The following is a 12567-nucleotide window of genomic DNA, read 5'->3' as shown; positions in this document are numbered from 1 at the left end:
ATCTAGTAATTAAATCTTCAATGCTCATAGGGTCAATATGAAATGAGTACTCGGAAGACTTGCAATAATCATATTTGTAGATATATGTACTTTCAGTTTTATGCTATAAAAATGGATGCTATGAGTTTTCCTTCCCAAAAAATGGATGTTGTGAGTTTATTTTCACCTGTGTTGTTTATAGCGACTTTGAATTTGTATAGTATCGATGTAATCAATGAATTTGAATGAATAAATATTTTTAATTTTTGTAAAAAAAATATTCAAGGACATATAAAAATTATATTCATTAGAGACAATGGATCAAAAAAAATTGTGATGACAAAAATATTCCGTTTTATTTATTAAGGACTAAAATTAAAATTTGGTATATTTTCAAGGCTAGAAAAACTTATCTAACACATTAATCAAACATATTGACCATGTGAATATGGCAATATGAATGTATAAGGAACTAAGGAATTTTTATCAAGTAATAATAGGGGCTATGACTTATGAGGCAAGAAATTGCGTGGGTTGATTGAAAATTACTACATTGCATAATAGCGTAGAGGATTCGAATCTTAGTTGCCGGAATCAATCATTAATTCACATTTATGTTAATTACTTTTGATTACTATATTTCATGCAATCTTCTTGTAATAAACAATTTAGGAAAGCATTGTTTACATCTATTTGATGGATATCCCATTTGAAGTGAGTGATAGGCAAAGTAAAAATCACTGGCTTGTTGAAGGTTTCACAACTAAGGAAAAAGTATGTGAAATAAAATCATATCCAAGTTCCTGATTGAATCCCTTTGCACAAGAAGTCTGAATTTGAATTTATTTACGTTGCCATTGGTTTTGTATGAGGGGAGTAAGGGAACAAGACACCAAGTACTAACTTCTTGAACACTCGAAGTAAATTCTACTAGCTTCTATCTGCTGTGGTTGAGACATAGGTTGTTACCGTATGTTATTCCACATCCGTAAAAAGGACCTGAGGTTAAGTTTCAAGCTTTGGTGGTAACCATGGCATGTGTTTTAATGGGGGAATAAGTAAGGGTGAGGAATTTGGAGGAGTAGAAGGTGGGTGTCGGCCGGAGAGGGTAATATGGAACAGCAGAAGGTGAAGAAGGAAGATTTGGTGCAGGAATGTTGTGAACTATTGAATGTACATGACGACGATTTGAAGAGATTTTAGGTACAGTGAGAATAGGAGGGAATAGTTAAACAAAAGTCATTAGAAATATTATATTTAGAAATGAAGATTCTACCATCAACACTGATGCATAAGTGACCCTATTGCTGTGGGGAAGGGTCTAACAAAATCTAAACCTTTGATATTATTACTGTATTACACTACAAATAACATAGAATTTTCCCTTCAGACCTCAAAAGTTGTATAAAAAATCTGTGTACCAGACCGAGTAATTTCATAAGTCTCGTCTAACTGGAAGTCTTACACAGACAGTAACAAAAAAACTTAACGGTAAGATTATAGAAGCACGGCAATTTATTATTTATAGAGATTTTCGGTGAAACCATCCATTCGTAAGAAACAAATTTGTCACTTGTCATGATCATGTTAAAACTTCCCCACATCAACTTGTAGTATAAGTAGAAATGAGTGTAGTTGGAGGAAGACATTAATGTGATAGGTGATGTACATAATAAGATAAAAAAAAAAAAAAAACAGCATGTCAAATTAGAAGAACAAATAGTAAACATAGAGAACCAATGTATCAGCTATTTTTGACCTAGTTCACAAGACACAACATTTGTATCACTTTAACCTACCGAAACAAACAAGCTTACCAATTCTAGGCAAGATATCGATACAGTTTTCTGTCAACAGCATCTCTTTCCAAAAATTCCCGCTCAAGGAGAGACTCAATCCGTTTCTTTACATCCGTTGGATTTGGAAGGAATCGCGACTGCAACTGCTGTGTGACCTCAGCCATAAGATTGTTGTGCTCAAGTTGCTTCCTGGATTTCATAATCCTCACTATTGCTGCTTCAATCTGGGGCTTCCGATCCTCCTCCACTTTTTGTTGAGTATCCAGTTTCTCCAGTTCCGATTCCTTTTGTGCAACAACAGTTCCTATTTTTATCTTATACAGTTTGCTGCTAAACCTGTCATTAACATAGAATGTGTCATCCTCGCAAACATCTTTACCCACAGGCTCCTTCCTAAGGACATTTCTTCCCTTAACCAAAGCCAATGATTGCAGGCACCTCTTCAAATCTGATGCTGGAATCTCAGTTGCTTGCTCAATTTCCTTGTAGCTTAGTCTATCAGCATTATTAAACAGCATGAGTACACACATTTGATACGTGGAGACATTTAACTCATGTTTCTGACCACTCCCAAAAGTAGCTTTTAAGTCTGCTGTGCCCATATTAGTTTGCCACGTCAATTTCCTGCCATTATGGGTGCTGAGGTAATATGACCGAAATTTCTCGCAAAGTGCTGACATTTCTGTCGGAAGGTTACATGTCACACTAGATTGAGCTGGCCAAGACCCTGTTGTCAGAACCTGCACAGTTAGTGTAGGACCATCGCCTAACTCAGGGTGGTTGGCATTAAAGCTCTTCATCGTGTCTACAGATGTTTTCATGTCTGTAAACATGCCCTCTAATTTTGCGGTAAATTGGAATCCACATTCTGTCTTCAGCTTAACTATGAGACTCCTCTCAGCATCATCAGAAACTGTTTTTCCAGACAAAAGCCGCTTTGCAAGGTGCTGCTTGTAATACTTCTCAAACACATCTTTTTCCTGCAAATACCGGAATAGAACCATAACCTTGTCAAGGGTAATCTCTGCAACATCCTCACTAACTCCCTTTAGACCTTTTCGAAGCTTATCGTCTACAAAGAGTGAAATGTACTCTGGAATACGGGGATTCAAGTTAATGAAAAATTCGAATGAGGAATTCAGATCTTTCAGGAACAACTTGTCATTACTAAATGCCAAATCTATAATCTTGTTGAATTTATCTTTCACATCTGAGAGCCTCTGCACAAATTCAACAGGATCCTTCAACCTTTCAGGATCAGTAACAAGCTGCTTACCGTAGTCTTTGACGTATGAAGTCATCACTTCACGTATTTTCGAGAGACCACCGGTGACACGACTGAACAAGTTATACATCCTACCCAAATCTTCATATTTATCATCACGAAGCATGTTTACTAACCCAGAAGACTCCTTATAGATTAATCTAAGCATGTGATTTTCGACCATCTCCTTCTCCACCAGAGTAGTAATCTTCGTTTCAGTTCCAGGGTCCAAGTAGTGGCTCACTCTATCAAGTTCCTCATTCAGACGCATCTCAGCCTTCTTGAGATAATCCCCAGAACCACAGCACTCAATAAATATCTGTGATTCAGCCCTATAGAACTCAGTTGAAGCTTGCAGAAAAGGATTCTCAAATTCTTCCCCATAAACCGAAGGACCTAAATCCATTAGCATCTTTGTTATACTTCTAATCAGTCCTCTATTAACAACTTCGCCGGTACGCTCACTGTGTACTAATTCCAAAAGCATATTCAACAGTCGAGTCCTTATCTGGTTTGAATGAAGAACATTTTCTCTCCACAGGTTCTGACCAAGTTCATAAACAGTTGTCTTCTTGATGGTTTGGATATAAGTCCTGTCCATGTACATCAGAATGTCTCTAATCATTTGTAATGCCTTATTGTGGTCATCCCACTTTCTGTTTAATTCTTCCAGAAAGGAACTTCCTTGAGTGGCTTCAACAGATCTAGCCATCTCTTGGAGATGAGAAGTCATGGTGGCAACCAGCCCAGAGTATAGCCTCTCGCCAAATTTGTGAAGAACCATATTGTAAGCATTCCTATATCCACAAGATAAAGATGAAAAATATTAGATGATAAAATACCCATAATAAAGACAATAAAGTACAACATCCATTTGATGTGCACGTATCAATAGGAAATTTTGTATATCAAGATCATCTTATATGTGAAAACAATTCATTTTTTAGATTCTATAAACTATTAAATAAAGGAGAGGACAATAATGAAAGTAGGAAAGAAACTCTGACTAATGTCCAACCACAGCTTGTGCATCTACCATCTAATTATTGGTTTAAAAGTAACTATTGAATTTAAATTTCATGCAAAAATTGTCAATCTATGTCTTACATAAGACTATTTTATTTTCATTATTAGGCCCTACCGGTGTTATCAATAACATGCAGCGAAACACTAAAAGTCTACTATGTGAAAATAGCAGAGTGTTGCATACAAATAGCAAAAGCAGCATAGCGAAACTAAGATAGCATCACGGTTTTCATAGCAAATTCATCAAAATGCACTATGCCATAGCGCTGCTATCAGCACTTTTTAACAACACTGGGTCCTAACCCTATTTGCACATAGACATTATAAATTTGCAATTGAAATGTTTTCTTTGGGAAAAGAGCATTCATTACAACAGAGATAGAAAAATGCAATAAATGCTTTGTATTCAAATAAAATTCTAATTTGGATCCTTACATCGACTTTTCTCTAATGAATATTAACAAAACCATAATATAATTTACATCTTTTTCAAAATAACTGACTTGCTCAACGTTACTAAATTTCATGATATACAAAATTGAACTTCTATATATTTATGCAATTATGTTGAATAAATCCATATCCTTCTACTTGATCAGCATAATAACTCTCCCAGTTGCTTAAGGTAGGAAGTATTAAATGTTTTTAGGAATGTTGTGTGAATGAGGATAAGCGTATTAGCATCTTAAATATTGAATGCCAGCTTGGCAATCAAATATACGTGTTATTAATACATAAAAAAGTTAATTGCTAGGCCTGGAACCTGACTCATAATCATGTCACTTGTAATTAATACCTGAAATATGGAGTTTTTAAAATAATTAAGATGTCATATGGATAAAGTATTACTCAAATCTAATCGATCCCTATTTTCCTTTTTGAAATCTACAGCCTTTGCGCAATGATGGCTTGCTACAGAAGGAAAAACTCCAACCAAGAAAACAGGGACTTAACAAAGCTAAACATTAACATATATGTATAGTTAACACAGATGGTGACTGGTTCTAAAAGATTTGTACCAAACATGACATCTTATCATAATAACAGTCCACTAACACAGCTAACCATAGTTCATAAGAGTGAAGAATGCAAAACAAATGAAGACACACATGTCATAATATAAGGAAACAATCTCTTTCAAACATCCCCTACGTGTAAACCCAAAGAACGATAGAATTTGCTTTCATATGCACAAATTTGGCACAAAAATAAGTCACATAAGTTAATGACAGAAGGCAAGGCACATAAGTTCAACAGAGTGAAGAATACGAAACAAATGAAGACACTCACAAGTCATGACTAATGAACTAGTCAAACAACTAAGTAATACAACATCATAGTAGCTGATCCCGTTTGGATATATACCATAGATTCATAACTTAACAGCTATTCAGTAGTCACTTATCATCTAAGAAATGATATAAAAGCTAAGTCTTTAGTCAAATAGAAAATTAGGGTAAACTCTATATAATATGAAAGCAACTTATGACAATAAGTGATTTGAAGGACCTTATGAAAATATTTTGAAAACTATCATCAGCTATTTTCATAAGTTCTTCCAGATAGCGCTTACGCCATAACATAAGCAAATAAGCTCTTCCAAACATCTCCAAAGTAATAAACCCTAGATTGAAAATTTTTGCTTTCCTAGGCACCAATTTGATCATTATAAAAACCCCTAAAAAAAATCCAATGACAACTAACTACAACTATGGCGATGTTTGGATATACAGCTTATTTTCAGCTATTACCACAAGTGCTTATCAGTTAAATTGTTTTCATATATGGTATAAGCTGTTTTTATAAGTTATTTTCGAGAACTTATGAAAATAAGCTGAAATAACTTCTTCCAAACAGTGTCACAAAACTTATGCCAGTAAATAAGCTCAAATATGCCAATCCAATCAGACCCTATATATCTTATAAAACAATCTAAATAATTGCAGAAGTAACATCATATAAACTAAAATACAACTTATGAAAATTATGAAAATTATAGACACAAATTTTTCCTAGAACCAACAACAAATAAAAACAACTTATGAAAATAAACTAAAATACAACTTATGAACAATCGTATAAGGTATTTTCATAAGTTCTTCCAAACAGTGTCACAAAATATTATGTTTAAAACTCGGTATCAGACCCAAGGACCGACATCAGTATCACAAAACTTATGCCAATAAACAAGCTCAAATACACCAATCCAATCAACCCCTATATATCATTAAAAACAAGCTAAATAATTGCACAATTAACATCAAAATCAAACAACGTAACATATTAACATCATATAAACGCAGATTTTTCTCAGAAGAACCAATAACAAATAATAGAAATCACAAAAAAACTAACCTGTAAAGCTCTTCAAAGCTAAGTCCACTAGCATTATGATCATAAATCTGATGAATAGCATTCTCCAGAATGATCCAAGTTTTATCACCATACCTCGGATCCATTACAACCACATGCTTAAAACCCTCAACGCGAAAATTCCTCTTCCTTGGGTTACTCATCTTCTTCTCTTTCAAGCAAAAACACAAACACCTACAATGCAACAAAAAAAAACACAATTATCCATTACATAACCTAGATTAATTCCTTAAAAAAACCATCAAATTGAAGAGAAAAGAAAGATTAATAACAAGAAAAGCTAGAGAAGTTACTGAAAAAGTGATTATGAGGTGAAAATGAAGCTTTTGAGTTGAGAGAAAATGGTGGCAATTTTTCTGTTTGGTTTGGTAGTGAAGAAAGAACGTTGGTTTAGTTGAATGGTTTCAGCGCGTCGTATTTATATGATACGAAGTTTGGTTTTTGTATTATTTATATTTTTTGTTACAAGGCAAAAAAAAATTATTTTATTTTTTTTTATGTATTATGGTTTGATACAATGTATTATTATTCAAAAATGGAAATTTTTTAATGGTTTAGATATGATTTGACTAAATATGTTAAAAAAATTAATAAAAAATTATATTTGGAAGAATTAAATAAAAGGAATTTGACCAAAATGTATTCAAAAAAAAATAGTAAAAACTTTTATATGGAAGAATTAAATAAAGGGAATTTGATCAAAATGTTTAAAAAAAAAATTAGTAAAAAATTTTATATGGAATAATTAAATAAAAGGAATTTGACCAAATTGTTTAAAAATAAAATAGTAACAAAATTTATATGGAAGAATTAAATAAAAGGAAAAATAAAAGGAATTTGACCAAACTGTTTAAAAAAAAATTAGTAAAAAATTTTATATGGAAGAATTAAATAAAAGGAATTTGACCAAAATAGGAAGGATTGGTTAGATGTAGAATATTTTTAAATAAATGTAACCAAAAAAAAGAATATTTTTAAATAAAAAGATATTGGTATTTTATTATTGGTCAAAAAACTATAATGACTCAATTTACAACAAATAATGTGTGGTTAAAATGAAATTGCAGAAGTTTTTACGTACATTAAATTATTTTATCCAAAAAAATTACACAAACAGGGTCCCACCGAGCATGTCAATTTATTTACCGGTGTCTTTTGGTAAACTACAAGTCTAGCTTTGATTATTACAAGCAGGATCAAACTAGAAATCCTAGGACATATTGTTCAAAGTTTTTCTAGAAAATGTATGAATGTTCACCAAGTTCATAGGTTTGCTTTATGAACAGGATGAAGTTTTGTAAGAAAAATAATTGTCTCTCGACAGGGAAAAATGCAGTAAATGCAAGTAAAAAAGACTTAACAGTTAAAAACGCAAAAACTTAAAGAAAAGGTAAATTATTGCATTAATGTAAAAGTTTTTCGACAAATCAGAGTACATACATTATGTATGACTCTTTTCTTTAGACGTTAGTACTTCGAGTGCTTAGAATTCTATAAGTGATTTGCGATCTATTTTTCATATGAAAAACTACTATTTACACATAGTAAAAATGACTGGAAAAAGCTAACTGCCACGAACAATAATTCCTCCATCGAAAACCGCTTGTCCCCCAAGTTTTCACTAAGGAAACCACTGCTTTTGAATTTGAATTCATTCTCCTTCGACAACAACTGCTTGGCTTCGATCAATTTCCTCTTTAACTCACTTCATGTCGAACTTCAAGGCTTTTTAACTCTTTCAAACGCTAAGTCCAGAGTCCATACCATGTCGAGATCCCCATGCTGAAGATAAAGACTTTAATTTCTGAAAGGACAAAAAGTCAACACATGTTGACTGCATTAATTGAGTCAAAATTACTGGTTAACAAATTGCCCTTTAAATATGTTATTTTCGTCTGGAAAAATTTAAGAAGAAGACTGACATTTTTGAAGAACTCTAAGCATTCTTTAGAGAATAACATCTTGTTGACCATTCTTCTCAAAAATTGATTTCTTCTTATTTCCCATTCAGATCATCTCAATCTTCCTTTTGTATCTTTTCCATTATACACCATGGCTTCATCTTCAAATTTTTGCATCTTCATGAGCAATGAAGAATTTTTGAAACTGAAAGCTAAAGACCCTCTTACAGGCTTGAAACTCGTTATAAAAAGCAACAAATCTTCATCTTTTCCTTCTCCAGGTTATCCTAAAGAATTTAACCCACATTATTTTGAGAGTCCTCATGACGGTCTCCTTCAACAATTGCAAGAAAAGGTTTTGAATGTTGATTTGTTTCAAGTGCTACAAGAGAATTCTAACATTGGTTTGGAATTGACTGCTTTAGTCAAAACTCTCAGCAATTCTCAAGAGTCTGCTACCAATGCATCCCTTCTTGCTTTCTTAGTCGAGTTTGCTCCTCTTCTGGAACAGATAACACAACTTCTTTACAACAAACAACAGCTTGCCCAGAGGATAATGGAATGCAACAATCTTCGACAACATCACCTTGAAGGATATGACTGCCATGTATGTAGCTTTATCTCTCGACAGACAAGTCAAGGAATCAAATTAAGTGGCACAATCAAAAGCTCGGAAAGCTATTGAACACCATGAAGTGGCAGTCAAACTTGGACAAGAGGTAGTGTGCTTAACTCAGGAAAAAGAATTCGTGGAATTGAAGTTGGAAATTTGTGAATCCATTTATGAAAGATTGAAGGTTAACCTTCGACTTTAGATTCCCTTTTTTATTTTGACGCAATTGGTTAACCTTTTAAGTTTTAGCTTGTAATGCTTAACAATGTCTATGACTTAGACAATTGCCTCCTGGCATTAATTTTGGTTTGACTATAATGTCAAGTTTTTGTTTCTTGTCGAAACTACTCTTGTACTATTTTAACTTCGTGCAATATAGGCTTATATTTTTTCAAATATTTGTCATTTATTCTAAATATTCTATTGTTGGAAGCTAACTCTTCTATCTCATACGCACCATTTGAAAATACTTGTAAAACTTTACATGATCCTTCCCAATTTGGTGACCATTTGCCTAAGACTTTATCCGTTTTGTCCGTGGGCAAAAGTACTTTCCAAACAAAATGTCCAATGTTAAAAGATTTTGGTTTTACCTTCTTATTATAGGCTTAGGCTTATGCAACACATTCTTTTTCCCTCAAAACTACTTCCAATGCCATCAACCTTTCTTCATCTACATCAACCATCTCATCTAACATCATATTCCAATATTGATATGTTGGAATTTCCATTTGTCTTTGTACTCTGGATGATTGTACATACATTTCCACTGGTAAAATTGCATCATGCCCAAAAGCCAATCGAAATGGTGTAGAGTTTATTGACTCTTTTGGATATGTTCAACAAGCCCAAAGGATTCGATCAAAAGTTTGTTGGAACAAAATGTGTTTAACAATGAACCTTAAAGGGTTTTGATGATAACAAGGTATTAAAAATTGTAAATTGGACTAGCTAATATTTGTTCAAGTGTACAGGACCATAATTATAAAGTTACATCATCATTGGTTCTGAATGAGCAAATAAAGAGCTATGGGAACAACAAAAATTTGAAGCTTGGACGCTCCTGAAGGCAACTTGCTACTGAAGAGAAAAAGCGCTCCTGAAGTCAAGCTGCTCCTGAAGAAATAGCGCTCCTGAAGTAAGCTGCTCCTGAAGAATAGTGCTTCTGAAGACAAGAGGTCCAGAAGCCACATCATCAGAAGCTGCGTCATCAGAAGCTGCAGAAGTCATATCATCAGAAGCTGCATCATCAGAAGCTGCCTCATCAGAAGCCATTTCACCAGAAGCTGAATATCAACTGGATTTGCAAAGAATCAAGAATTGAAGAATTATCAATGCAAAAGCTGTCTATTGGATTCGAAAACACAAACAAAGGATTAGTGGAGTTTGCAACGGTCATTTCAAAGGTGTTTGAAGGCGTGTGTTTGCAATTTGGACGAAAGCGTTGACATTGTACTTTGTACGAATTGTACAACCACGTTCTCCACTACTCTGTTTTGTGTCCGCGCTACAGGACAAGAAAACAGCTCCAGAATACGGTTTCGCCTGCATAGATGTTCCTTTGGTTAAGGAATGGATTTCAAATTTGTTCTTCATAGGACAACAGCCAAATCAGGCAAAAGATTATTGGTGAAAGATCAAGCTTCAACAACGACTCTTTGGTGTGCTGGCAATTTCACAACGTCTCTCTCACACCTCTATATAAAGGAGTGAAGACCTAGAGAATTGGTAATGCAAGAACGCTGAACGAAAGACTCACAAGATTTTCACAAGTACCAAACCTCTGCTGAAATTGTTCTGCATTCACTTAGAATTTCTGTGTCTCAAAGTCATATCTTAGAAATTCTTAAGTCCATTGAGTCTGTATCTGATTTGTATTGTGAGCACCTCTGATTGTATATCAAGTGTTCAACCTTAAACAATTTTCTGTGTAATTTTGTTTAGTTAGGAAGTCTCTTGCAGTTGTGCTTGAGCAGGAAGTCTCTTGATTGTGTTCTTGAGCAAAGGAAGTCTCTTGCTTGTGTGCTTGAGCATTGGAAGTCTCTTGCTTGTGTGCTTGAGCATTTGTAATCAGATATTACTCATAGTGAAATCTCCTTGGAAGTGCAAGGGGGACTGGACTACTTCCGGATTGTGGAAGGAACCAGTATAATTGCTTTGTGTCGTTCTTCTTCTCTCTCTCTCTGTTTTATTCCGCTGCATTTAGATTCTGATTATCACTTCAGAAGCTGTCTCGCTTAGCTTCTGATCAGTGTGTTCAGTTTTTAGGAGAAACGAAGAATTTTTCTAAAACACAATTCAACCCCCCTTCTTGTGTTTTTCTCACCTTCAATTGGTATCTAGAGCCTTGGTCTGTTGTGTAACACTTAACCGTGCAACAGTCAAAGATCTGAGAAAAACATGTCTACTCCTACTCCTACTGGTCCTGGTGATACTAGCTATAAACATGTCTCACATGATTATAGTGATAGTAAGAAAACCAGTATTGGAAAAGTTCCAAAGTTCAATGGAGATGCTGAAGAGTTCTCTTGGTGGAAGACCAACTTTTACAGTTACATCATGAGCCTAGATGAAGAATTATGGGATATTCTGGAAGATGGTGTTGGTGATTTAGTCCTTGATGAAGAAGGAGCTGCTGTGGATAGAAAGAAACATACTCCAGAACTGAGGAAACTTTACAAGAAGCATCATATTATCAGAGGAGCTCTTGTCACTGCCATACCCAAAGCAGAATACATGAAGATGAGTGACAAATCCACTGCTAAAGCTATGTTTGCTTCTCTCTGTTCAAATTATGAAGGGAGCAAGAAGGTCAAAGAAGCAAAGGCTCTCCTGCTTGTACATCAGTATGAGTTATTCAAAATGAAGGATGATGAAACTATTGAGGAGATGTACTCAAGGTTTCAAACCTTAGTTTCTGGTCTACAGATTCTAAAGAAGAGCTATGTTGCTTCTGATCATGTAAGCAAGATACTCAGAAGCTTACCTGCCAGATGGAGACCAAAAGTGACTGCCATTGAGGAAGCTAAAGATTTAAACACTTTAAGTGTCGAAGATCTTGTTAGTTCTCTCAAAGTTCATGAGTTAAGTCTTAATGAACATGAGTCTACTAAGAAGAGTAAATCAATAGCTCTTCCATCCAAAGGCAAGTCATCAAAAGCTCTCAAAGTGGTTGAATCTGAAGAGGAAGAACAGTCAAGTTCAGACTCTGAACCAGATGCTGCAGAAATGGCCATGCTCTCAAACAGACTTCAATATCTGGCCAAGAAGAACAGAAAGTTTCTCTCCAGAAGGGGTAACTCCAGAAGCTCAAGGAAAGAAGATCAGAAGGGATGCTTCAACTGTAAGAAGCCAGGTCACTTCATTGCTGAATGCCCTGATCTTCAAAGAGAAAAGTCAAAGGACAAGTCAAAGAGGTCTACATTCAAACCAAGCAAATTCAAGAAGCAGATTAAGCAGAGTTTAATGGCAACCTGGGATGATTTGGGTAGTGAATCTGGATCTGATAAAGAGGAAGCTGATGAAGATGCAAAGGTAGTTGTTGGGTTGGTAGCAACAGCAACTTCAGAAGCTGGGTCAGATTCAGACTCAGAAGATGAAAACGAGGTATGT

The 12567-nt window shown here is 34.6% G+C and overlaps 1 protein-coding gene across 1 annotated transcript; it reads right to left on the bottom strand.

Moving 5' to 3' along the window:
• Positions 1 to 1476: 1476 nt before the first annotated feature.
• On the bottom strand, positions 1477 to 6833 carry LOC146921447 (cullin-3A-like). Its single transcript, XM_085714859.1, has 3 exons — positions 6735 to 6833; positions 6424 to 6615; positions 1477 to 3839 (listed from the first exon to the last, which is right to left on the bottom strand). The coding sequence occupies exons 2-3, from the start codon at positions 6582 to 6584 to the stop codon at positions 1802 to 1804; spliced, it is 2199 nt and encodes a 732-aa protein (XP_085570985.1). The 5' UTR covers positions 6585 to 6615; positions 6735 to 6833; the 3' UTR covers positions 1477 to 1801.
• Positions 6834 to 12567: the final 5734 nt, after the last annotated feature.

This window comes from Medicago sativa, chromosome 5 (assembly GCF_051527215.1).
Source record: "Medicago sativa cultivar Bolivia chromosome 5, Bolivia_mono, whole genome shotgun sequence".
NCBI lineage: Eukaryota > Viridiplantae > Streptophyta > Magnoliopsida > Fabales > Fabaceae > Medicago > Medicago sativa.
This window is presented reverse-complemented; position numbering and strand designations above follow the sequence as displayed.